Here is a 27,096-nt window from a genome sequence, read left to right as displayed (position 1 = left end):
TGGCCAAAGTCCTGCTCCTATTGTTATCTTGTGGGCTGCATCAAGACCTGTGGGGTGGATGCCATTGCATGTGTGAACCATGTGATAAGGTGCAGACCGTTGCCCGTCTCATGGATCGCATGAAGCAGTGGGTGAGTGTCAGATTCCATGTCTGTGATGTGCCAGTGCCACTGTAATGCAGCCAGCAGTGTTAGATGTGCCAGCAAATAATCTGGAGGGATACAGTGGTGTTTGAAAAAGTGTTCAAAGGGCACAAGGGTACCGTCTTGGAATAGGGGGCACAGTGTATCCAACCCATCTGTTTCCCAGAGCTCCACCCCCTCCATTCAAATAAGGTCCCTGAAAGTTTGTATGAACCCTACGCAGATCTGCGACGTGTATGGTGTCAGGGTCGGAGTTGAATGGAGGCTTCTGGTGTAGCTAGCATATGCTATGGCCAGTAGCTAATTAGGGTGTGGGGGGAGTTTACCGGACGGTAACAACAACTCATGTATCACGTAAGTGGCTCTGCCTAGTGTGGGTGAGCCCATTTCAGCTAGATGTCGACCTTCCAACCAGCGCGATGGCCACTGTAACTGTGCCACGCGGTAGTAGTGTTCAAATTTGGGGGCTCCCAAGCCCCCCATGGCAACGGTCAGCTGAAGCTTCTGCATTGTAACTCGTCTACGCCTCTTGTTCCAAATAAAGGACCCCAACCTACCGTTTAAGGCGTGGAAGATAGAGCTTGGTACGGTACATTTTGGAAGCAGTAAAGGAGTCGGTAGAGCATCACCATCTTGAAAAGCGAGACTTGCCACGGCACCGTAAGAGCCAACGTATTCCAAAAAGCCATCTGCGGCCTCAGGGAGTCAATCGCCCTGGTAAGACTGCTGCCTATTAAATCTCGTATGTCATGGTAAATGCGAACACCGAGATAACGGAATGTGGATGCTCCCATCTCACCTGGTGGGGACCCACCATGAGGAGATGCGACGGGCATGTCGGGCTCATTGGGAACAGGCTGTTCCTGGCCCTGTTTACCCCCAGACCCAAGGTGCCTCTAACTTGGTAGAGCACCAGCTCAATGCTTCTAAGCCCTTGCCTGCTGTCCCGTATGTAGACCAGAAGATCATCCGTGTTTAGGAAAAGTATATGAAGCTTAGCTCCTAGGAGGATGTACCACTCCTCCTCAGCGTGCCGCAGCTTTTGGGCTAGCTCCCTTTCTGACACTTTATCAAGTGTGGCAACATGATGTAAATGGGTGGTGTTAAGGACATTGTTGCTGTCTGTTACCTGACTAAGCTCATCTGTCATTGCTAACAGCTTTGATATAGTTCTAAGTCCATGCCCAGAAAACTATCTGGATTGTGTCTAAGAGAACATTCTTGCAGCTGCCAAGTGGCATAAACTTGGCTGTGTCAAATATTGGGAAATGCGGTTATCATTGCGACACAGTAATGGGTGGTGTAAGCACTGCTTTCTTGAGGGCTGTAGGAACATAGCCAGTTCTCACATTGATAAGTATTTAGAGTACATTGCTATGATCTTTGGATTTTGATTCATGATTCTTATTGGGCAAGCATCATTGGGGTCCCAAACTGAAATTAGCCTTCAAGTGGTACTGCATTTCTTGTGCTGCTTGGATCAATGGTTGTTATAAAGTTCTGAATTCTTGACTCCAAGAAATCAAGATGTTGACACGCATGCAAGTAGGGGGGTTCGAAATGTCCTGCATGATTAGCAGCATTGTTCATCACCTGGTCCGGGTATCTGAGAGACTGCTACAGTAGGTTGCTTAAAGATAGAAATGTGTTTGATTCCATAGTGTATGACATGACACAGGGCAGGGATCTCCAACCTTTTCTGTAGTAAGTGCTACTTATGTTCAATGTAAATCAACGAGAGCTACTGATATTAGTGTTTTAATAGTGATCACATCAGACAAGATTACATTAGTATATATTCAAGATTGCCAGCACAGGTCACCTCTGCATCAGGCACTGTTGCCAGCGATAATGTAAAAATGCTTTGTCGATGTGGAATGCCTCTACATGGGTAACGCATAACAGAGCTGCAATGCCCCTGGCACCTTTATAATAATATTACTAATAAGTATCCCCAACACTGTTTGATTTATAACTCAAATATCAGCTTTAAATAGATTTAGGAAATTCAACCACTTTTTTCCCATCAAAAATGAGCTTAGAAGTTCTGAAAAACTGACATTTTCATCATAAATACACACTTTTTAGTTTTGTTGTACATATATTAATTCAAACAAGTAAAAGCTTCTAATTTAGTAGGCTGGGCTGCACACAGGAGAGCTAATTACTAGTAGCTGGAGAGTTACCAGTAGCTCAGGAGCTACCCGTTGGAGAAGCCTGACACACGGTGATGTAGCAAAACATTTTCAGGCAACTAGTGTTGCAGGCACACAATTGTGAACCAAAGTCTCTGAAGATGTTACCAAGGAACGATAACACTCCAATAAATGGCGAACCACTTTATAGGGTAGGACGCTTTTAAAGATAATTTCTCTAAGAATGCATAATGATTTTTTTTTTTTTTAAATGATAGTCATGTCAGAACTCAAAAAATTAAAATACTATAGCAAAACATATGTTGTTTACCATAACAACAAGGGACCACGTGCTACATGCGCACAAAGGGCTATTCAAAAGTTGAAGGATGTTTCCTGCAAGCAGACACCTGCAGTGTGCTTATTTTATTTGCATGAATACCTGGCTGCGCTTTGTGGAAGGGCTTCATTGTTTTGTGATTTGCATGAAAGAGCATGTGCGTTTCAAGGTGTGTTTGCTGGGCGCGGGCCTAGGCGCAGCCCTGATAACTCCTCAACCTTTAGAAATTGGACGTGATCATTACCATGAAGATTGCAGAACTCGCGCATATTGTGGTGCGGAGATGATTCTATGGTAGCATTGCCCTATTTGTGGAGCTTCTAGGCAGGGCCACTGGAATTATGCGATTGTACGGATACAGCGATTTTCGCATATTGATAGATTTGCTGCATTTGCCACATAATCCATCACCTGCTGTGTCATTTGCAGATTTTAACAAAAAAATTGTTTCTAGCTCAAACGGTTCAAAACTTAATTAAAAAAAGTCTGTGACAAGTTTTGCTGTGCAGTGGAAGGCCCTTAGTAAAGTTTGAAACTAATACCCTGACAGTGTTAACAAGTTTTAAAATGCTAAAATAATGAAGTAATACTATCCCAAAATATGCTGAATAATTTGCTTTTGCTTGTTGCATAATTTACCATACCCTGCCGCGTAATTTAGGCCTCCCCTGCCATAATTCCAGTGGCCCTGCTAGTAACCCAGCAACGCAGATGGGGGACATGACCGAATCAGAATAATTTCTTGAGGCAAAAGGAGGTCCATCCTCTGTGTTCCAAAGGTAGGGAGGGCAGCTAAGGTCATGTCTATGTGCCCGAGAACAGTAGCATGGGCCTCATCCAGCCACCAGCAGGGGAGAAATACCTGCATATGGTTTTGGACCTTGCATTGTTGTAGGCCAAATTTAGATTTTTCTATGGATTGGAATGTTTGAATGGTTCCAGTGTGTTTTTGGATGATGTTCATAAATAGGCTGCTGCTGGGCACTCGCTGTTTGAGACAAGGCAGGTGGGTTCTAAAATAGTCCACTCCATTCTACTACTTAGATGACGGGTCACTTTGAACATCTGCCTATTAGTTTCTTTGTTTTCCGCTTTGCTTTTTTAAATTATGTCTTCTGTAGGGCAGAGCATATGATGTGCCACTAGCCACTTCAACTCTAATGAAGAGTATTTCTGCATATTGCGATATGTATGGGTGTGTTATTTGCTAACCCTCCTCTCCACCAGGCTGAGCACATCAGCTGGTGGTGTGAGATTTGATGCAACTGGCAGCAAAGGGCAGACTAGAGTTGGATGTATTATGGAGTAAATGTAGCATCGGGTGTTCTAGAATAGACTTCAGAAACATGGTGAAGTTCAAGGGAAAATCGTGCAAGTAGGGACATCGTAGGCACACACACCAGAGTAGTAATGGTTCTGGAAGATAAGTCATAAACTGATTGTGATAAAGGAAATAAGCCAGAGAAGTGTTCTAGCGCAGTCTTCCACTCAGAAAGTGGCATAGGGAGGTAAGGATTTCTCGTCATTTGAGTGAGGCCTTTGAGCTAGGTTCAGGGCAGGCTCACCCTTCCAACTTTCCTTACGAATGAGTTCCATGCTTTCCCATATCCTGTCTCTGTAACATTCCTTTCTTGTTCATTGTACTGCGTCTTTCTCACCATAGGTCATGGATCAGCAGATCATGCTGAATACTAAGTATTGTAGTTAATTCAGTAAGTACGCTGGTCAACTCTCGAGTTGTTCTTGGCCGGCACTTGATCATCCCAGGCCAAATGGCCACCAGAGTGCCTTGATGAAAGTTGAAGCTGCCTCTTACTCAGCTGCTTCCAGGATTGAGCTCCTGGGCTCGAGACTCCAGATAGCAAGGCTCAGACCCAGGGTTCTACGGGTGCTGGAGGGGTGGCTGCACTTTAAGTTAAAGCCTGCTCTTGGGGCTGCACAGGGCATTGGAACTGCTGGAGCGTTTGGGTGGTGTGGCACTAGGACTTGGCTGGAGCAGCTATCCCCACTCAGCCCGAACACCGCTTAGGCCTCACCTGAAGTGTTCTGTGAGGTCCCTCGCCCATATTGAGCACTATGAGGCTCCCAGGATCATGTTAACCCACAATCGACCAGTGCGGTCTGTACTGCATCAGCTCCGATGCATCAGCCTTGTTGGAACTTTGCATTTTATTTGTTTTTAGGAGAACTTGTGGCTGAGGATTTGCTTGATCCTGGGGCAAGAATATCATTTAGGGGACCACTTCTTTAGCTGTAATGTGTGGCTGTTTTTCCTACCTTGAGATGACACTATACATTTTAGTTGGGCATCAGAGACTAAAGCAGTAACGATGACTGCCTCTATTCTTGTAACCAGCTCAGTGCCCCATGTCTGTCCGATTTCTCCTTCCTAGGTGCATGTTTCGATCTTTGTACAGGATTTGACAACCCATAGCGAGCATTGCTTGTGCTTTTGGCCATAGATTTTTTTTAATCATTGCAGCTTCCAAAACCAAAGTGGCTAACAGCACCAACATTAAGGATACATTACGAACTCAAAAATAAGATGAGCTGACTCCCATGCTGCATGACCAGGCCTGTAACACACCTGTGACACCGGAACTGATGGCCCTGGCCTGGAAAAGCAGTTTTCACAGCCTTATGCAGGAATTCTGCAAATAAATGACTGCCTTGCCTCAAGACAGTTATAAATCTATAATCAACCTTAATCATCATTTGAAAAAATGGGGGACTGTGTAAACCAACTAGAGGGCTCAGCAATTGAGCTCGTTCATGAAAAAGATCCGCTATTCAACTGAGTTACGGCCTCAGAACGATCACAACAAACTCTGACTAGGAAGATCGACAATGGAGAAAATCGAAGCTGACGGAAAATCGAAGCTGATGGAAAATCTGCGCATCAGTGGTATATAATAGTCCGTTCCACACTAGGAAATCTCTGCTTGCATCCTGAGATCTTTCCCCAAATTATTATCTGCTCTGATGATCTGGAAATCATTCTTGATCGTACTTAGAGTATACTCATTTAGAATGGAAGAAAAAGTTCACTCCCAGTGTCTTGATGAGAATTCATTATTACCAACAAAAAGAGGACGTTTTTCAGGCCTCACTTAAGTTATAGAAAATTCACCATGAATGAGATAATAATTTACTAATATTCAAGGACATCGCTGCTTATGCTTTAGCCAACTGTAAATAATTTAGGGGCACATGTATCAAAGTACAGTTTTGCGAGTCGTTAATAGCGATTTTTTGACAATCGCTATTAAGGACTCGCAAACTGTTGTGTAGGTAGGATTCACATTTAAAATAGCGATTCCTACACATTCCTTATTTGCGAGTCGCACATTGCGAGTCTCAAATAAGGAATGGCTTCTCATTCATTTCTATGGGCCAAGAGGCCCATAGGAATGAATGGGAATTGCATGCGCAATTAGGGACTACCCAGTAGGTACTCGCTAATTGCGCAAGCAATTTCAAGGGTGCAAGCGTTCCAAAAGGACACCATGTTGCACCCCTGAAATGTGCATGTGTGCTAAGGGCATGAATGTGTGCCACATGGCACTTGGAAAAAAGCAAACCAGTGTTTTTTTTCTAGGAAATTGCAAATTACCACCAACTTGAAGTCGGTGGTATTTTGCGATTCCTTAAGGCAGTATCACAATTTGCGATGCCTACTAGCATAGCATTTAGGGAATCACAAGTTGCTTTTCTATAAATGCATGCGTGAAATAAGGAATCGAAAGTTTTGCAATTCCTTAGTTTGCGAGTAGGTTTTTGCCTACCTACATTGCACACTGCTAAATTGCGATTGCAAACGCTGAAATTCTGAAAATGTCAGCGTTTGCGATCGCAATTTAGCTTGATACATCTGGCCCTTAAAGTGTTTATTTTCTGTGAGAGAAAAAAAAACCCTATCATTTGGGATTCCCTCTCCGGATCCTGTTTTCATTTGATAACAAACATTGAGATATATACCCCGAGGAGGCAGAGGCTATCCTGTAGTTCAGTGGGGCACCTGAGACGTCAAACTCACAACCCCAGTCGCCCGAGAACTCTTGGGCAATGGCGGATCCACTACACACTGAAACTACAAAGATTGACAAGTGGGTCCAGAAAGACCGTTCCCAGACTAAATGTGCATTTACATATATCTTGTGCATTTAGACGTTAGTCAGCCTGTCCCGATTGAATTGTAACATGTTGCACAAGCTTAACAAGGAGTTCCTGTTGGTTTATTAAAACTTAAATAGTTTAGATTGCCTTGGCTCGAAGATTACTTTGGTAGCTGCCCCTTGATGACTGAAGTCATACTTCAGATCATTCTATTTTTTCTATATTGTTTGTCTGTTTTCTTTGTATTCCGCAGCTCTGGGCCTCTGTATTGTGTACCAACCACTAGATACGTTTTAATGATTCAGTCTCTTACCTCCCACATACCCTATCAAATCCATCCATCCATGAATCAAATATATACTACCCACAATGCTTGCTTTACAGATTTTAGCGCATAAGGTCTAGGTGCTTAACTCCACTATAAATTGCAGAAACAGCTTCTTAGTAAATAAGTGGGGGTGGCCTTTATCCAAGAAACTCGCCTATTGCCTGGGATGCCACTCGCCTATACTGTCCGTTCTTCCCTTTGCAATATGGCTCTCCAGGTCAGACAAAGACAAAGGTTGTGGCGTTTTATTCATAAAAGATGTACATTTTCAGGAGATGTCCACCCACAGAGATAAGGAGGGACATTTGCTTATTCTCAAACAGAAGCTGGAAGGAATGGTTGTTACGCTGTTCAATTTATACTGTTTTGCAGCTCACAAATCTAAATTTTATACATAGCTCTTTGAGCATGTGGTTTAGCTAACCAAGGATCTATTGATAATAGAGGAGATTTCAACATAGCTCTTGACCAACAAACAGATCGACTGCTTGTACAAGGAGCGCCGAAGGGGTTTCAGAAGGGTGTGAGGGATGTGAATTTAATTGACATCTGGAGGTCATAGTATCCCAATGATAAAGAATATACATTTTTTCAAATGTCCATATAACCTTCTCCAGACTAGACATGTTTCTCACGGAACAATTTCACCATTGATTCTTCTCCCAGAGTCGAATTGACTCACAAATATTGTCAGATCATGCACCAGTGGTGATGAGCTCGGAGAGATGCTATATAGTCCCCCTCCCACACCCCATACAAAAATCCTGGAACATTATAAAAATACCTTTTTTGATATCGAATGGTCAGGGAGGCTATTGGGGAAGCGTTAGAATACTACTTTCAGGAAAAGGACCATGTCTCCACTTCATTTGCTACACACTGGGAGGTTTCCAAGTGTGCAGGGAGCTAATCTTGGACTCAGCAGGGTTCTTCGCGTGCAATTAGGCTAGACAATTAGATTTGGAATCCAAAATATGTGACCCAAAGGCTGATCGTGAAATCTAAGCGTCACAAAGCATGTAGGTCTTTATAGAAAGCTAAGGGAGGAACTGGAACAACTTTTAATGGGTGAGACGGGAGGGCGAATGCTGTATATCCAACAAGCCTACTTTATTAAAGGCAACAATGCAGGCAGGCTGCTTGCATATACAGTTAAGTTTATTCAAAATAGAAATAGAATTCACAGCATACGGTTAAAATTCAGAGAGAAACTCACATAACCTCATAAAATATTGCAGGTTTTTTATGATTATTATGCCATACTCTACACAGCAACGCTGACTAATAAAACTGAGCATGATAATTATCTCAGGCGGTAGCATTTCCCTCAGTCCCTTTTAGAACCCTTGGAGAATAAGATAACACTTCTTGAGGTTAGCGAAGCGATTAGGGCACTTCCGGAGAACAAGGCTCCCAGCCTTGACGGGTACGTTAATTTGTTTGGTAAAACATTTCGAGGCAAGTTAGAGCTTTCGATGGCACAAAGATTACATTCTTTCCTTGGCCCAGAAGTCATAGCTCACACTGTGATGGAATCTGATACCATTTTAATAGTCAAATCTAAACAAAAACTCTGAAATCTGCTCGACATATCGCCCAACAGTTTTATTAAATTCTGACTCCAAACTTTTTACTAAAAATCTATGTCATTGTTTGGAGACAATCTGCCCTCTTATTGTCCAACCTACACATTGGGCTTTATTCACAGGAGGCAAACAGGTGACAATATCTGACGTGTCATTGATCTGTGTCAAAGAGCTAGGATACAAACATAGGCATGGTTTCCCTCTCCCTCGATGCCGAGAAGGCTTCTGAAAGGCTAGTTTGGTGGTACCTGTTTAAAGTTCTCGATTGCACGAAGCTCAAGGGATTTCGTAAATCTAATTTTGTGTCCACTTTGACTCGGCTTAAAATTAATCCACACCACTGTGTTAAAATCAACCCAGAAGGGGCACACAACAGTGGTAGCCACTTTCTTCTAATATTTCACTTTGGGACGGGCACCGTTTGGGCAGAAAATCTTTCATAACCCTTCTATCACCGACTTTAAAGTAGAACACTGCATTTACAAATTCGTTTTCTTCACAGAGGATATATTTTGCTTTCGTACTGATCCAGTGAGTTTCATTCAGGCTCTCATTAAAGAATGATATCTCTAGAGTTTCTGGATTTAAAATCGGCTACTTCAAATCAGTAGCAATGGGGCTGTTTAATATTTACTGTAAAAGCACGAAGGGAAAACCTATAAATAGCCAATATACCCAATTTACTGAATAGTCTTTACAAAGACTTATACCGATGGGGGAAGTTGGTATTTTATTGTTTTTTTAGGATTGCATGTATTGAGACTAACTTTTTACCTAGATTGCTTTATGTAGTCTAAACCTTGTCATTGTCGATACCCAAAAACGTTTTGCTTACTATACAGACTAAAATATTTACTTTTACTTGGAAAGGGATGACTCTCTGAATGTCCAGGAAAATTCTTCTCAGAAACCAGCATGCGGGGGCGGGGGTGGGGGGAGGGATGGTTCCCCACCTATCAATCGATTTATTGGAGCAGCCCAACTTCGCCCCACTTGATTTAACTAGCCCCCTTAGTTCGATACTTTTGGTCCATGTTGAAGGGTATTTTCTGATTAACCAATAAGCATATTGCTATTCAAGTGGAAAACTCAAAATACTCTTATTGTGTTCAGCTCAAATGGTGTTAATCTATTGTTCATCTTGTGTTAGATGCAATAAAGTAACATCATATCCCTCCCTGATGTTTTGACAACCTGGATTTCCCACAGAGGTTGCTTGATAAGGGGTTCCTTACTTGGTCCTGGAGCACCACTTCTACCGTTGCTGATTTCTATTGTAAGGGTAAACTGATGCTTTCATCTGAGATTATTCGCCATTGAGAGCTGGATGGTACTCTCACTCTTTATTTGATGCAGTTCATACACTGGAATACCTTGAGGCTATACCAGAAACAGGCTATGAAGGCAGATTTTACACCCATAGAATCCCTTATGAAGGAAAGTGTGAATAAGAAGGGCATTACCCGATTATATCAATCACTGTATGCTCCCGTTGCAGATTTTAAACCACTGCATGCTGTTTAAGTGGGAATTGAAATTAGGGATGACCCTAGCTGAAGCAATCTGGTCTCCTGTTTGAGAACAAGTCAAAATCGATTTTGTACACTACAAAAAGAAAATAACTACAAAATACTACTGAGATGGTACCTGACGCAGAACTGTTGCGGTGCCATGTTTGATTCATCCACTATATGTTGGTGCTCTCAAAAAGAGGGGACGTTCTGTGGCATATATGTGGTCATTTTGTGAGATAATCCGAACATTTTGGAAGACTATTATAAATCGAATAAAGAAAATAGCGGGGTAGGAGATTGGCCTGCACCCCACAGTTTTGATTCTAGGCGATGTATGGAAGGATTCCAACTGCCCAATAACTACATCCAGCAGACAACGTACGTACTTCTTAATAGTTGCCCGCCTAACAATAACACAACAGTGGAAATCCCAGACCTTTACCACCTTAAAACTTTGATGGGTTACATTATGGTTAATATCACTCATAATTTGTACATCAATGGTGTTTGTAACCGCAGCTCCTCGGATGAATTAGCGGATGACAATATCACTACTTCGCATTGTGGGATATATCGATCAGTGTGGTATTGGTGGGGATGGATGAAGACTCCTGGGCATTGGATTTTACATATCAATTAAGATAAAACCTACAATTTTCAGTTTGGGCCGGGTGGAACATGAATTTGATTGCTTGAGAGTGGATGCAATAGTTTTGTATGAGTATATGTCTGATCCTTGAGCTGGGACACATTTGTTAATTGTTTGATGTTGTTAGCTGATTAGTTAGTGGAGAAGCGTGGCTCAATGGTTAGAGCGGCAGACCCTGATGCAGAGGTCTGGCCCAGGACAAGGGTTCAATTCCCGCCTCGGCGGCTCTTGGACTCAATTTCCCCGGACCTTATAATTCTCGCCTCGGTGCCTAGTCAAATCATGGGTCCCACTCTGTGACTCTGGGCAATAGCTTGCTTAATCTCCACAACGGCCCCAGCAGCGCTTGGATGCCTGGTTTCACCTTGAGGGTGCCCAGGAGTGGACATTTCACAGGAAAGCCAGGATGGGTTCCACAGCGGTATGAATACAGCGCTACAAGACCTCTGGGTAGAAGTGCGCTATATAAATACAAATACATTTACATTTACATTTTAGCTGTTGTAATTATTTTTAATTTCACTGCATTTGCAGCCTGAGCATGTTCGTTGGTTTCCCGATAGAGCTTCTTTCTTTGTACTGCACATATATTATTTAGGGGAAACTATGATGCTCATCATTTATCACTCTATATATGCGTTTGCAAACGCCTCTGGGCTGTAGAGCTTTGTAGCATAAAATGTATGTTCTGCGTGTTTTTCTAAAATACACATAAAAAATATCCTCCCCATAAAAAGATGCATTTCATTGTAGCATTAATAACTGCATTATACAGTTTCTGTTAAAACATCTGGTAGCTGTACATTTTCTAAAATGAAAACATTTATAAAAACATCCCTCTGGGCTGCACCCCACTCTCCTCAGTGTATTTCAAGTTTGCTGTAATCATCGACCTCCTGAAATTAAAAATATGGACTGATTACACTATTTTGCTTCTACCTTTCAGGTATCTGCTAAACGGTTTATTTAATTTAACTGTTTTATTTTAAAGCTCTCAAATTCACTTTGGAGTAGTCTCAAAGCGGAGCCTTTTGTTCTTACTAGCAAACCGCTCTGTACCCGGTGCTTTAACCGCATGCGCGCTAGCGGTTTTCCCGCTGTGCGCTGCGTTTTTGTAAAAGCCGCGTTACATGACGAGCTCAGCTCGTCATCAGCGTACGAGTGCCGTAGCTCATGACGAGCTGAGCTCATCATGAGCGCGGAAGGGGTTAAGGGACAGGTAAAGGACGACATTTTTAGGTCTCGCCTTCAGACAGCTTCTGGCGGTCTATTGTCAAAAGACCTCTTCTGAACCATACCAGAACTTGCAGTGGGCTTAGAATAAGCTAAATGCTTATCATCGGTTGGCTTTCTTGTCACTTTTATTTGCTTGCTTTTTATTTGTTTACTTTCCTTGCTTTTCTTGTGTTTGTTTCTCCCACCAGAGCATATCTTCTGATGGGTACTTCTAACCATAGATTCCTCCCTTTTAGAGTATTTCCAGGCCTCAGACTGTATCCGGAGATCTTGAAAACAGTAGCTCCTGTCTGCTGCTAGCTGGTGCTAGCTGACTCTGCGACTGCCTCGCGCTGCCCTAAAAGTGACAGTGAAGACGTATTTATGCCCCACCCCTGCATGCTGACATAAATTCATTTCTTTGTGCGCCCTGTGAAACAGATCCAGAGCTTCACTGCCAACTTTTCAGTCCAGACAATTCCAAAACTGCATGTTGGTGTGCCAGAGAAGACACATGTCTCAGAATTCAAGCTGTGCCATAACTGTAGGAAGCAGATATTTATCACCGACCCCCACATGTCCCTTGGTGCTTGGGCTCTAGCCAAAACATTGTTTGTGTGCCCTGATGCACCCTGAAGGCGATCAGAGCACAAGGAGAGGTCAGGTTTGAAGCAGAGGTCCAACTCCAAGTCATGAGGTTGACCTTCCCCAGAACGTGAGACTTTCTGCTGCCAAATCCTAGTCCTGTTCCATGTCATTTAGTAAATCAAAGTTTTAGGCACGCCACACGGGCAAGAAGACCAAGCAGGATTCAACCCTCTTGCGTGACTCAAAGTTAGGCATGAAGCTGCACAGTCAGCATTCTAAGGGCCCTTCTCCTCCTGTGCTCACCGACTCTAAGCCCAATCCAAGGCTTAGAGTCAGTGAGCCAGTACTCCCCTAACTTCCTGGGCTGTCATTGATCCAGCAGAAGATTGAGGCCATGCTGCAAATTTTCAAGATGCTACTGTCTCCCTCTTCAGCGCCTCTGGACTCCATAGTACTGCGGGCCCTCCAGTTGCACTTCTGCCAGCAGGTCCCTTTCGAGCGCTGGCTCATGCCATAAGATCTGCTCACGGCCCTGTGCCAAAGCCTATCCAGGCTTCTGGGCCCGCCCCAGGGTCCATGCCTGTTTCTTCTGTGCAGGTATCGCTGATGACTGTCCAGGTGGGTGTGATCCCAATGTTGGTCTCCAACCTGGAGCTGAATATGGCCCACACCGGGGCTGTTTTGCGCTATGAAATAACCAAGGCACAACCAACCATAATGGAACCCAGCTCACAGCTTTTTTCACAAGGCCGATACTAAGAGAGGCTGGAGGCTCTGCTCTGCTTGGCTTTGTCTCAGACACAGTCCAAGAGCTCCAAAATGCGCCCGACAATCATAAAGAAGCAGCCAGTTTACTATAGTGGGTTGGAAACCTCTCCAGAAACATTAGCTGGAATCCCCACTGGTCCACCAACTGATGAAAGTGTGTCGTGCACATGGCAGCGGAGGTCCTTGATCAATCAGTATTTGTTAAGTGCAGCTTATCACCCCGGAGGGTATCCATGGTGCTGGGGTGCAGTGAGCCTTAGTCGAAGATCCAGGTCTGGAGTCCCTTCCTGAAATTGTCGAGTGAGGGGTAGATTCTGAGTTGGAGTGGGAGGTTGTTCCAGGATTTGACGGCGAGGTAGGAGAAAGAGTGAACTCCACTCAGAGTTGTCTGGTTGGTTGGTGGAAGGTTGGGTGGTGGTTGATGTAGGAGGGTCCAGCATTGTGGAGGACTTGTAGGCAAGAGTCAGCAGCATGCACCGGCATGTCTTTGGAATGGGTAGCCAGTGAGGTTTATTAGGTGGGGGTGATGCTGGACTGTTTGTGGAGGTTGAGGATGAGCCTCGCTGTGGTATTCTGGATGGTCTGTAGTCGTTTGAGGAGGTCGGTAGTGGATCCGGTGTTGGCCATTTCTGTAGTCTAGTCGGCTGGTGACTAGGGCTTGGGCTACTGTTTTCTTGTTGCTGATGGGGAGCCACTACCTGAAAATCTTGCGAAGCATGCTGAGAGTGTGGAAGCAGGAGGGGGTAACTGCGTTGACCTGGCGCATAATATAGAGGTCAGTGTCCAGGATGATGCCAAGGTTACGGGGATGGTTGGTGAGAGTAGGGGAGGGTCCGTGTCCCCAGGGCCTCCATGTGTCATCCCATGGGGATGTGCTCTTTCCAAAGAGGAGAACTTCGGTCTTGCCTGTGTTCAGTTTCAGGCAGTTGGATTTCCTCGTGTCGGCAACGTTGGTCATGGCTTTCTGGAAGTTGCGTTTGATGGTGGCAGTGTCTCCCGTGAAGGAGAGGATGAGTTGGCTGTCGTTCACGTATGAGATGATGTTGATTCCGTGGGTGCGGATGATGTTAGCCAATGGGGTCATGTAGGCATTGAAGACGGTGGGGCTGAGGGATGGTCCCTGGGGGACTCCGCAGGTGATTTTCTTGGGTTCTGAGGTGAATGGAGAAAGGTGGATTCTTTGTGTGCGTAATGTGAGGAAGGAGGAGATCCGCTTGAGGCGATTCCTCTGATGCTGATGTGGTGGAGTCTGGCAATGAGGATGTGGTGAGATACGGTGTTGAAGGCCGCTGAGAGGTCGAGGACCACCAGGGTTGTTGGCTCGCCTCTGTCGAGGATGGCCCTGATGTCGTCTGGTGCAATTATCAAGGCGGTCTCAGTGCTGTGGTTTGAGCAGAGCCCGGATGGGAGGCGCCGAATAGGTTGTTTCCTCCCAGGTGATTAGTGAGCTGGCAGTTGATGGCTTTTTCCAGGACGTTGGCCGGGAAGGGGAGCAGCGAGATAGGACAGTAGTTGAGGTCGCTGGGGTCTGCAGAGGACCTCTGTCTGCTTTCAGGTGTTGGGCAACGTGGCAATGGTGATGGAAGAGTTGAGGATGGTGGTGAGCACGCTGCTGATTTCCTTCTGTCCTAGGTCGAGGATATGGTTTGGGCAGTGGTCTCTCAGTGCTCCAGAGTGAATGGAGTTCATGATCGCCGTTGTGATGGCTGTGGTAAGTCCATTCGGTGAGGTGGCTGTGAGAGTTGAATGAGTGTCGGGAGGTGGTTGAGGTCGGATGGCTGCTGGTCGAAGTTGCTGTAGATGTCTGTTATCTTGTTGTGAAAGTGGTCTGCCATGGAGTCTCAAAGTACTAGGGAGAGGTGGATTGAGTTCTCGGTGGCAGAAGGGCATGAGAATTCTGTAACGATGCTAAAGAGCTCTTTCGTGTGGTTGGTGCTAGTCTCATCACGGGTGGTTAGGGCATTCTTTTTGGCTTTCTTGAGGTGGTGGTACTTGCTGAGGGCCCATATGAAGGTGGTGAGGTCTGAAGGGTTTTTGCTGGAGCGCTATCCTCTCCTCTTCAGTCGTTTGTACTCGCGTTTGAAGGCTCGGAGTTCGGGGGTAAATCAGCTGACGTGCTTGGTCATTTTCATGGGTGCAACTGTGGTGGCGCAGTTGATGATCCTGTCGGAGAAGTTTTGGTTGGCTTTCTCGAGGTTGCTGAGGTGTGAGGTCTGTTGGCATTGAGTGCGGTAGTCCACTGGGGCTTGGTAATTAAGTTCCGGCTGCAGCGCAAAGGGTGGGGGGAGTGGCGGCGTATCGTGGTGAGCCTCCGATGGTGAGGTGGACTATAATGTGGTTTGTCCAGGTGAGTTCGGGGGTGTGACTGAATTTGATTCTGTTGCTGGCTGTAAAGATGGGGTCCAGGATCTGTCCTGCGCAGTGTGTGGGGCTGATGACCAGTTGCGCGAGTCCGATATTGCTCATGCTTTCCAGGAGGTTGGCGGAGTTGGGGGTCATTGGTCGTTGAGGTGGAAGTTCAGGTCGCTGAGGAAGATGTCGTTCCTGGAGTCGATTACCAAGGGGGTGATGATGTTGCAGAAGCCAGGGTGGGGTTCAAGGGGTCTGTAGGCGAGGGTTCCTCTGACAGTTTTGTTTGCATTGATCCTGATCCCGAAATTGAGGTATTTAGCGATTGACGAGATGTCTTCGGTGGTGGTGCAATGGAGGCTCTCCCTGAGGATGATGGTGATGCCTCCTCCGTCTCTGTTGGCAAGGTCCCTGTGTTTCATCTTGTAGCTATGGGGCATTGTGGTCGCGGTGTCAAGGGTTGAGGACAGCATGAGCCAGATCTCGGTGCTGAACATCACTTTGGATGGAAGTGGTGATGGTATCCCAGATTTCAGTGGCATACTTGCAAGGGGGTCGGACCTTGAGCAGCATGCACCACAACGAAATCAGATTTATTTACTGAAATTCTCCAACCGGGGCTGGCCTCTACAGAACCACTATTGCTCTTCTAAGAGGCAATTATAGATACTCAAATTACCACTTGGCTGAATAACAAGTCAGGCTTATCTCCTCCAATCAGTCTACCTGTCACTAGGTTACATAAACCAGCTTCTTATGACCCATTATTCCTCTCTTGGCACTTGACTTCAGAAGATTTGTGGTGCAAGCATTGACTTGTAAAGTTAATCAAACTGCTATCCCTTGTGCACAGGAAATTAAATTATATTGACATATTTGGAAAGAAACTGTTCTCGTAGGCTAGCCCTGCCTTATGGTCTTCTGTGCAGATACATGCATGCACTGAGGAATACTTCTAGTGGAATCTTGCCAGCCATCCCAGAATATCTCGTAGAATCCTTTGCTCAGAACATCCAAGATGGACAGGTTGCGGCAAAGTAAGCATTGCATGCTGGCCTCAATACTACAGACTAAGTGGGTCGTGCCATGGGCACCAGCTTATGGTCATGTGGCACATTTAGATGTGTGCAACTGGGTTTTCGGGAATGTCCAAGCATTCCTGATGGGTATGGCCTTTAACAGCTCTAGACTTTTCAGGGAGAAGTCTGACCAAGCATTAAGAGTGGTTTAAAGATGGCTGTGCTCTGGCCCGCTCCTTAGGATTCGACTCCACAGCTCATCAATTTTAACAGTAATGCAGAAGTTTTAAAGGGCAACTTATGAGGCCTGGAAAATAAAGAGTGGCAGCCCTCCCAGCCTGTTCAGCAACCAGCTCAGACCTTTCACAGGTTCAGGGAGCTTGATGGTAGCCAAAGTCATTCACTTCAGCAGGGGCCAACATCCTCTAATTCCCCCTCCCCTTCATCAGTGGCCACCAAGCTGCACTGATTTTCATTTTTAGGACGACAACTAACAAGTGAGAAACAGAATGCTATTTTCCCTCCCTGGCTGGAAATCCATCACGTTGAATCGATGGGTACTGCACATCATTCAAAGGGTCTACTCCCTACCTTTATTTCCAACATGAATTTCCCCTGTCTCAGTTCAGACCATGCTACCATCTTTATGCAGGAGGTCAGTCTCCTCTTGGCCACCAGTCAGAAATATACCAAGGGTGTTGCTGCTGCTTCCTCACACCCAAGAAGGATGGAGAACTGAGACCCATCTTAGACCTCTGGCCTTTGTATATCTTTATACGGACTGAGAAATTCTAAATGGTCACTGTGGCTCAGGATCTTTCTGCTCTTGGCCGAGGGGATGTCCTAGGACTTACAGGACACATATTTTCATGTGATCGTTTTGCAGTCCCACATAGGTTATATGTGGTTCACAGTGGGGACAAAACAGTTCCAATTTCTTGTTCTATTCTTTGATCTCACCTCAGCCTCTCAGGTGTCCACGAAGAAGGTGATGGCAGACAATCTTTGCTATTCGGGAACGCATTTATTACCATACCTTGTTCATTGGTTGCTCAAGGAATGCTCGCCACAGTCAGTTGCAGATCACCTGTGGACGACGGTCGCCCTTCTGTCATCCCTGGGCTTTTCTATCAGTGTATCAAAGTCCTGACACCTATGCAGAGGATTACCCTTATACTTGGCTATCCTGGCACAGTGGCATTCAAGGCCTTTCCACTGCCACAGCGGGTCAGGGAAATTCCGGGTATGACCTTTATATTTTGGACTCAGCCCTGGGTCTTGGTGAGGATGGTTCTGAAGTTCCTTGGGCTCCTAGCCTCATGCATCCTCCTTATCCCGAGTACTAGATAACACATATCAGACCTTTGGTTTCAGTCAGCCCAGAGTCAGCACCACTGGGGTAGTCTGTCCGACCCCACACATACCACAGAAGAAACGACCCGCGGATCTTCAATGGTGGCCAGCGGACGCCCACCTGATGTGGGAGACCATTTTCCATACCCTCCATGTATTCACTATAGTGGTGAATGCATCCTGTCTGGGTTACATGGGGTCACCTGGGAGAGGTAGAAATTGGGTATGTGGTCTCCAGCAGAGTGCCAGCTTCACATCAGTCCATTGCAGCTTCAAGTCATATGGCTAACCCTTAAAACCTTCCTACCAACCATCAAAAGAAGACTTGGGAAGGTTCATACGGATAACACTTCCGCCATGTGGTACTCCAGCAAGCAGGGCAGGGGTCTTGGGCCTTATTCCAGGAGGCCATTTGCTAGGTGGCTAGATCAGCAGGGGATTTTTCATGTGGCTATTCACCTCACAAGGTCGATGGAAGCCAGAGCGGACGAACTGGCCAGACATCAGCTGGTGCATCACAAATCGATTCTTCTTTCCAGGATGATTCATGGCATCTATCATCAGTGAGGTGGGCCCGTCTGGATCTTTTCGTCACTACCAAGAACACTACTACTGGTTGATGCCTTTTCAACCAGGAAGGTTTTTAGGAAGCACATTAAATCTGTTATGGAGTACAGGTCTCCTATACGCATTCACAGCACTATCTCTTCTATCTAGAGTCTTGAAGAATATCGTGACAGGCTGAGCTCAAGTCATCTTGATCGACCTGGATTGGGCCAGGAGCGTGTGGTATCCTGATCTCTGGAGCCTGAGCATTTAATCTGGCTACCCTTTCGGGAGGACCTTGCTGTCTCAACAACAGTGCTGGTTCCTGCACTTGAATATTCAGAACCTACACCTCTATGCATGGAGATCGAACAGTGGAAACTGAACAGTTTTGATGTGATCTTGGCAGGCAAATATCCTGCGGCAAAATATATGAACTCTGGATTTTGAGAGTTGTTTGTGGCCCAGATGTGGGGTCTGTCGGCTTGAGCTCTTGGACTACATCATCAGATGCTCTACATGTTGGTGCCATTGAGACTTTACTGTCCAAACTGCAGGTGGTGGAGAATACTGCAGCCAGACTTGTGTGAAATATCCCATCTGGTTCTCCCTCTGCTCCAATACTACACTCTCTGCATTGACTACTTATTAGGAAAAGGCTCATCTTTAAGATGTGCAGCCTTACCTATAAAACCCTGATTTAGAGGTAACAAGTCAACCCTTTATGTTTGCCAGACCAGGCTACAATCTTTAAGTCACCTGTTGTGATGCATTTTCTGAAAGGCTTAACACGATTCCATTAAACTGTTCATTATACCTCAATCAGACCTTAAATTCATCTTCATATTTCTCATGTGGATGGCGTTCGAGCCCAGTCACAATTGCTTTTTGTGGCACTTGACTGCTAAGACAGTCTTCCTTATTCCAATCAGTTCTGCCCTTCTTGTCTGTGAACAGCAAGCGCTCTGCACAAATTCAGCGCATCACTTACTTTCCTGACAAGTTGGTGCTGAGGACGCAGGCTGCCTTTTGACTAATGTGGTTTCAACACTTCAATGGTGGGCAATCATTTATCCTACTAGCATATTTCTGTCTGCCACTTCCATTAAAATTGAAGAGAGGCTTTATTGTCTTGATCCCAAGAGAGCCCTAAGCTTCTATATTGAACACACAAAGGAATATTGTGTTGATGATCAGCTTTTCATGGGGTTTGCGGTACCAAACAAACAAGGAAAGGCAGCACAGAAAATAGCTCGGTCAAGCTGGATTGTTCTTTGCAAAATTGTATTCTACGCTGTAGTGGAGGAGGAGCCACCAGAGACCTATAGGCTTGTCCTACCAGGGCTAAGGACACTAAAATGGCATTAGCAATCGGAGGTCCTGCTTTAGACCTCTGCCAGGCTACATGGGTCTCAGTGCACAGGTTTACCAAGCACTACTGCCTTGACAGTCAAGTCTACAGATGGGGTCATTTGACCCTGCAAAACATTTTCATCTACTTCGACCCTCTAACTTTTGCGAGATACTACTTGGGTATCTCTTCCACTGTTGAGGAATCTGCGGTTGGAAGTATCCACCAGAAAAACAACCTGACAACACTCTTTCTTGGGTAAATTGTATCCAACTACAAATTCCTAATCTGTTCTCCGTTTTGTGGAGTGGAAATCTACACAATCTGAAATGGTGTCAAGTTGATTTTCAGCAACCTGTCTGATTTGATCTCGTTTGGGCCTGGCAAACACTAACACAACAGAAATTGAAACCAACTGCAGGAATGGTGCCCGTATGTGATTCTGCTGTCACTTCTGGGGCGGCTTGAAGCTGTCACAGAGTTAGACAGTGTCCCCTAGCAACATGCACGAGCTATCGCTTTCAAGGTCTCCGAATCCAGTTTGTTACCTGGGAATATTTCACGACTGCAGCTCTTGCAGTTAGAGTATCCACCAGTCTAAACATCACTATAGGTAAGTAAGCTTTTCTTCTTTACCATCCTTTTAACTGAATGAGTGGTATCCTTCCACTGCTCATATTCAGGGAACTTATTCTTATAGCACTCTGTGAGAGTGCATCTGTTTTCTAACTCTCGCTCATGTGCTGCTTCCCTCCTCAAACTTCTTTCATGTGCTCCGTGTTGCTCCCTCCATCCACCACCCCCAACTTGTCCACCCCCAAAAACACATTTAGGAAAAAAAGTCGGGCAGGTGTTGAGACACACCTACCTGACTTCTTTTTCCGAAATGTGTTTTTCTTCTCTTTAAGTCAATCCTTTGCTTCCCCTTGCATTCAGTTATACCCAGTTGCTCCTTCATTATTGCTCCCCAAACTCTCCCTTGCAATGGGCTGCTACTTTATTTTAAATGCGATTTTTTGTGCATTTACATGTTTTTTAATGTACTGCTCGTAGATTGGTATTGCCACCTTGGAAGGTAATAAAAAAGCAGCTGTAGCATGGTATATGCACGCCCATGCGTGATGATGCATGCACGTGCACAAGTCATCGTGCTGGGCACCCTACCGTCATGAGGCATATGCGTGTATGCATCATAAAGCATACATGTGTAATCTAGCTTTTTAGGTCTCGCCCACCAGACAATACAAGTTGGATCCTCCCATGAGGACTACCCTTGTTACATGAGTTCTGACTCTTCATGTTAGTTGTACTTTGAGAGAACACTTTTTTTGGTTGGACTACCTATGCTCGTTAAGTGTTCTGTTTACTTGTGCATGAAGCTTTGGTCCGCTTGCCATCCCTTAATCGCCACGTACCTCCCACTCACCCCTTCCACAATACTGCTCACAAGCCCCTTGCTGTCCCCTAATATCCCTGTTCCTCCCCCGCTCACCCCTCCCACAACTCCACAACTCAGCTCGCAGGTCCCCACCACCCTTCCAAGGCTACTGCTCTTTTTTCCGTGTGTTTAATTTACGCTTCATTTACTCTGCAGTGCCCTCATTTAATCTCCCTATGCCATCTCCCCCTATCTCTCTCCCACAACACTGCTTGCCCGCCCCACCCCGAGATCACGGACCTAGATGTAATTATTTAGCAAGGTAATATGAGGTTTGATCTGTAGGTCAGGAAAACGTGGTAGCAGGTGCAATGACTTAGTTGCATTCCAATAAAAGAATACATTTGAAAAAACAAACATACCAATATATTCTTGGATGTTCCTTGCATCCGCTACCACCTCCACCCACCAGGCTGCGGTACCTTATGTGGCCAAAAGAGGTCCCAGGGACACCTAGTGACACCTATGGTACTGCACCCTTTCCTGCTTTGTGCACATTAGAACAGTAAATGTTGCTGTACCCACAATAATTTGCTGCATAGGTAAATACATTTAAGGTCCCAAAGGCAAGACCGATTGAATTGCAAATGCTTGTTTAAATTTTCCAATGCTTCTTAGATTGGTAAATAAAAAAAAGTCACCTCTGTCATTTCGTAGGCACACTCATGCGCAGTGATGCATGCGTGCGCTGACAAAATGCCATAGCAGCATATTTCACCTTTTTTCCTTTTTTGCGTTTTCTTTTTTCCACCTTTTGTCCAGTGCCGGGCAACATAAGGAAACATGATTTTGTCAATGCTGCACAGCATTAGTACAGCTAATGGATCCAAAAGGTGTGAGTCCTACTAGATTTTCCAAAGTTTGATGTAACCGCAAATTCAGAATTAACAGACCCCTTGTAAGTCATGCCATATTATCAACTTCTCCTAAACTGCTTGAAGTTTGGTGCTTTTGAAAACCTGTTTAAGTTGCCAACGATATATCAAATGAAATGTAAGGTGAGCATCTCATAGAACAAATAGGTTTGCAAGCTAATGTGGCAGCTAATTGTACTTTGTATCGAGTGGTAAAACGATTTTCACTTTGTTTTTTTCCACAGCGCTTCCTTTTTCAGCAGTAAGCATGGCGCTCACCCAGGGTCTCATTTCCAGAGGTAAATTACACAAGTATTGCGATATTTTTTACTGTTGTCCTCTGCATTTCATAAATTGCCACTTGCCTACAGGCTTCTGCCTCCAAAAGACATATGCGGCCTATATGGAACTGCTAATAACCTATCGACTGCTCTTCCACATACAGGTGTATTGTGTGGAGGATGCTGTATGCCTTTTTCAGTCTACATGTGATCTTACTTTCACATGGAAATACATTGTGCAAATCTCTGTGCACTTTTCATCTCACTTAGTAGCACTTCAGCATTATTCTAGTTATAGTGCTGTGTCAAATTTCACTGTGATATATTTGGAAACATGGAGACTTTGGTAAGGAGCAGACTAATGGAAGCTGCCACGAGGAGAAACGGTGTAAATTGGTTCTCCGCTTTATTTCGTATCATTGTTGAGTTGACCATTTTACTACCTCATTCTTTAAATCTTATAGATATCATTTGAATTGAGAATGAAAAGTTGATAGTGAATGTATTTATGTATTTATTATATTATTGTGACAAAAGTTTCCTATTAAAAATAAGAAAGTTGTCATAAGTTTTATTTAAGTCATTGGAATATTAAATATTACGAAGCAGGCCAATGCATAGAATGTTAAAGACTGGTAAAGGGTGTAAAAATATCATGCAGGCAAACAGTGACAAACTCACTGAAACAAACAGCGGGATTGGGCTATACTGACTGACTATACACAAGAAGAGATATTCTGCATGGATCTGTTTAAAATGTATATGTTAATGGTAAATGGCGTTTGTAAAGCGTTTAAACAGCGCAGTGTGCAATGGTCCTGAGGGTAAAAGCAGCATAATGGAGCTTCTTTGAAAATTGGATCAAGCGCGCTGTGTAAACCACTAGATCTTGATTGTCAAAAGTTGAGTAAGTAATTATTCATTCTGATAGCGAGAGGATGCGAGTGCCACAGCATGGGTATTAAAGCATGGACACAACAGCCCCGAAACCTTTCCTTCCTAAATTAAGGAACATGAGGCAGCATTGCTATGGTAGATTGAAGACGGGTCCTTATGAAAGTAAGAGAATTGTCTTAATGTACAGTGGCTTTGGAAGAAGACTTGAAGGTAATTTGTGCTTTGCCAGAGTGACCACATAAGAAGACAAAATAGGCTTGACATGAGAGAGTCTAAGAGCACCCATGAGCGTTTGAGCTGCTTGATTTTATGCAGTATGAAGCCACTTTAGTCTTCAGTTGGGGCGATCCTAGATACACGGAGTTTGCATAACTCCAATGAGAAATGACTAATGCTGAAACTGTTAGACTTTTGCCACCCACAGTTAAAAGGGAGAGGATTTTCTGAAGACCGTACATGTAGTATTGGAACCCATGACCCTTTTCCTTTCTCCCAAAAGCGGTGTCACCTTTTCCTTTCTGCCATAAAGCAGTGTATGACGCTTACTGAGTTCTTTCACCTCTTCCATCCTTCTGAAGAAGAAGACAGGCTACACCTGTTGTCAGATGCCTCTTTTATGTTCAAGGAGCCTGTGTTGATAATTCACTATTTGTGGGTTCAGTGGTAGAAACAGAAAAAGACAGTGCAGAAGCATACCGTATCCTGATAAATAAGAGGATTGTTTTTTACATCTTGCTTTGATAGGCCTTGGCCTTAAAGGATTCTTCTGCGAGTTCTAGGGCTCTTTTTTTTAACAGAGTTTTATCTAGAGCAAACGTGACCCGAAGGTATCGGGTATCAGAACGCTTTACGCGAGCACCAGTTGTGTTACATGGTTATCATTGCACCAGGACGAAAGCCACGACTACGGCTCAGCAGTCCCATGGGCATCTATCCATACCTTCATCAGGCTGTTTTGATTTGCATGTTTGCAAGGAGAGCCATTTTGCCTGTTCAGTCTTGTAGGACTTCCTGGTGCAAGTGCATTCCCTAGACCCAACTCTTTGGTTTGGTACTGATTTCCAAAGTGAGTCATCTGTGGTTAGAAGTACCAGAAAGAGTATTACCAAAGATTGGTCACTTATTCTTCGTGGTTCACCAAACAAGCTCTTCAGGAGTGTTGTGTTACATGTTCAGCTACCCTAAGAATGTCTTGTACAGTCGTGGCACATAACAGTACGGTTTTAAAATCCCACCCCTCCAAGTACATTCTCAGTCATATGTTATAACAACTATTATGTTAGGTCCAGCATTGTATCAGTGGTGGCCATGTCATTCCGTGGATGTCTACAATGTGCCACAAATGACCGCCACTATCCATGGCCAGAATTACACCGGTGTTGGACATCAGCATGCCATGGATGTCCAGAGTATGCCAGGAATTACTACCATAAGATCAGGACTGGCATTATTCCAGGGGTGAAAATCCTCATGGCACGGATGGTCACAGTATGCCATGAACTGCCACCATTAGGCCAGGACCCGCATTTTACAAAGAACTGGTATCCTTGTTGCATAAATGCCCCCTGTGCCAGGAATTACCAACATTATGCCAGGGTCAGCATTATTACAAATGTGAGCATCATAAAGCCACGGATGCCCACTATGAGCCAGGATTTAACACTATTTTGCCAGTGCCATCATTTTACCAGTCTTTTGCATCATGCCATGGATTCCCAGATTTTGTTATGAATTCCCCAGTTTTATGCCAGGCATGGGCACTGTACTCATACACATGTAGACACTAAAACATAAACTTTTGCAGACAGAGATACACACAAGCGTCGAGTCAGACACACACACCTCATAGTTTCCATTCCACTGCCTTTAGTATCCCAACTTCTACCCAGCTGCCTCAGATGTTCCTCGGCCACACAAGCACTTGGCTCCGGTTGCTTTTTCCCAGTTTGAATGGCAATTACCAGCAGTATCGCGGTGAGGTTGGTGGTAGCTTTAATAGAGCAGTGGAAAACTACTCCACTTAATGAAGGGGATAGGAAGGTTTCCCCACCCAACAGGTCTAGGGGAGGAGTGACGGAGGGCCAGGACATAAGTGCTATGTTGTCCACCATGGCTAGTCATGCATATGGTATCCCAAATTAAAACTTCAGTGTTTATCTGCCAGATCAACACCACCACTACCACCACACCTACCTACCCCCATTTTGGGGAACTGGATGAACCGTTCTAGGGGAACACTTCTAGGCTTTCTTTCCACAGGATAAGATTAAAAAGACTCTACCACTGGACTAGAGTCACACTGTCACCACCAACAGATTTTTCATAGCCTGTGATGAGGGGGCGTGCCATCCCTAGGTCAGGGTTTCACTCTGGTTGATCCCTGTTAGCAAATCTGTCCCCTGCTGACGGACCAGATATGGATCACTCACATTGTACTCACAGATTGGCAAATTATTATTATTAATAATTATGATTACATTGAATTTGTATGGCGCACAGTTACCCCAGAGGGTTTCCCGGCACCAGGCTGCTAGGGAAGGGAAAGTAGTGAGTGGGAAGGGAAAAGTATTAAAGGTTAAAACAACCAAGTCTTTAAACCCTCGCGGAAGGCACCAAACACGGTTTCCCCTCGTAGGGAAGCAGGTAGAGAATTCCATAGGATCGGTCCTAAATCAGAGAATGTCCGACCTCGCATACGAATACGTCTGACTTTTGGGACTACAAACCTAGTCTGCTGGGCGGAGCGCAGAGGACGCGAGGGCTGATAACGCTGAACCAGATCTTGAAGATATTGCGAGAACTTGAAGATTTTGAAGAAACACATAATGCAAGTCTCTAAAAAGGCTTATTCGGCAGATCCGCACAGCTATATCCACTTCATATTTAGTTCCACTGCTAAGAGAATAACATTTGAGGGGATAAAGAGTTGTGTGCCTTTACTTATTCAATCCTTGGCCTCTCCTTGGTGATGTAATACTTCAGTCTCCATGCCTATCAAGGGATCGAACAGTAAAAATATATATATATAAAAGCTCCCTGTTGACATGGTGATGGTTGGGCTTATGTTGTCTGTGGCTTGGTCCCAGACGATTCTGTATTGGTTTCCCACCTGAACCTAGTAAAGAGTGGCAAATCTTAGTATGTCTTCAGAATTTGTAACTGATTGGTGATAAATCTGAACATGCCTGGGAATTAATATGTGATGGGTGCAAAATCTGAGCAGATCCTGAACCATTGATGGAGGGGCTGCCTGGCTGTCGTCAGTGGCCCTCGTTGACAGTTGCTGAAGAGCACCGTACATTCATTTCAGCCACAAAGAGCCCAGTCCCGGCCAGTTCAGAGACGAGGAGAGAAAAAATCCAGTTAAGCTACAGAAAGACCACTTATCTTCTTGCCTTCTTCCATGGCCCATACCATTGAGCTGGCTATCAACCTCTGCGTTAGCAGCCTGGTCAGCCGCTCTAAAAGATATTATGATGACGTTAATCGTGAATTTATGAATGTTTGACCTTTTTGTGTCACCATTTTACGAGAAATTGTGCATTGGAGAGTTGGAATGCATGCATAACATGTGCATGAAATTCCATAGAAAATGATGCTGTGATATTTCCGCGTTCTCAGGCATG

General features: G+C 44.7%; 1 protein-coding gene across 1 annotated transcript in view; it reads left to right on the top strand.

The window, feature by feature from the left end:
• OCIAD1 (OCIA domain containing 1) overlaps positions 1-27,096 on the top strand; it is a 231,002-nt gene that overhangs the window by 119,332 nt on the left and 84,574 nt on the right. Inside the window, exon 3 of the mRNA XM_078678957.1 lies at positions 22,538-22,591. Coding sequence (XP_078535083.1) covers positions 22,538-22,591 — 54 coding nt within the window. The remainder of the gene's footprint in view (positions 1-22,537; positions 22,592-27,096) is intronic.

This window comes from Lissotriton helveticus, chromosome 2_2 (genome assembly GCF_964261635.1).
Source record: "Lissotriton helveticus chromosome 2_2, aLisHel1.1, whole genome shotgun sequence".
NCBI classification, from domain to species: domain Eukaryota; kingdom Metazoa; phylum Chordata; class Amphibia; order Caudata; family Salamandridae; genus Lissotriton; species Lissotriton helveticus.
This window is presented reverse-complemented; position numbering and strand designations above follow the sequence as displayed.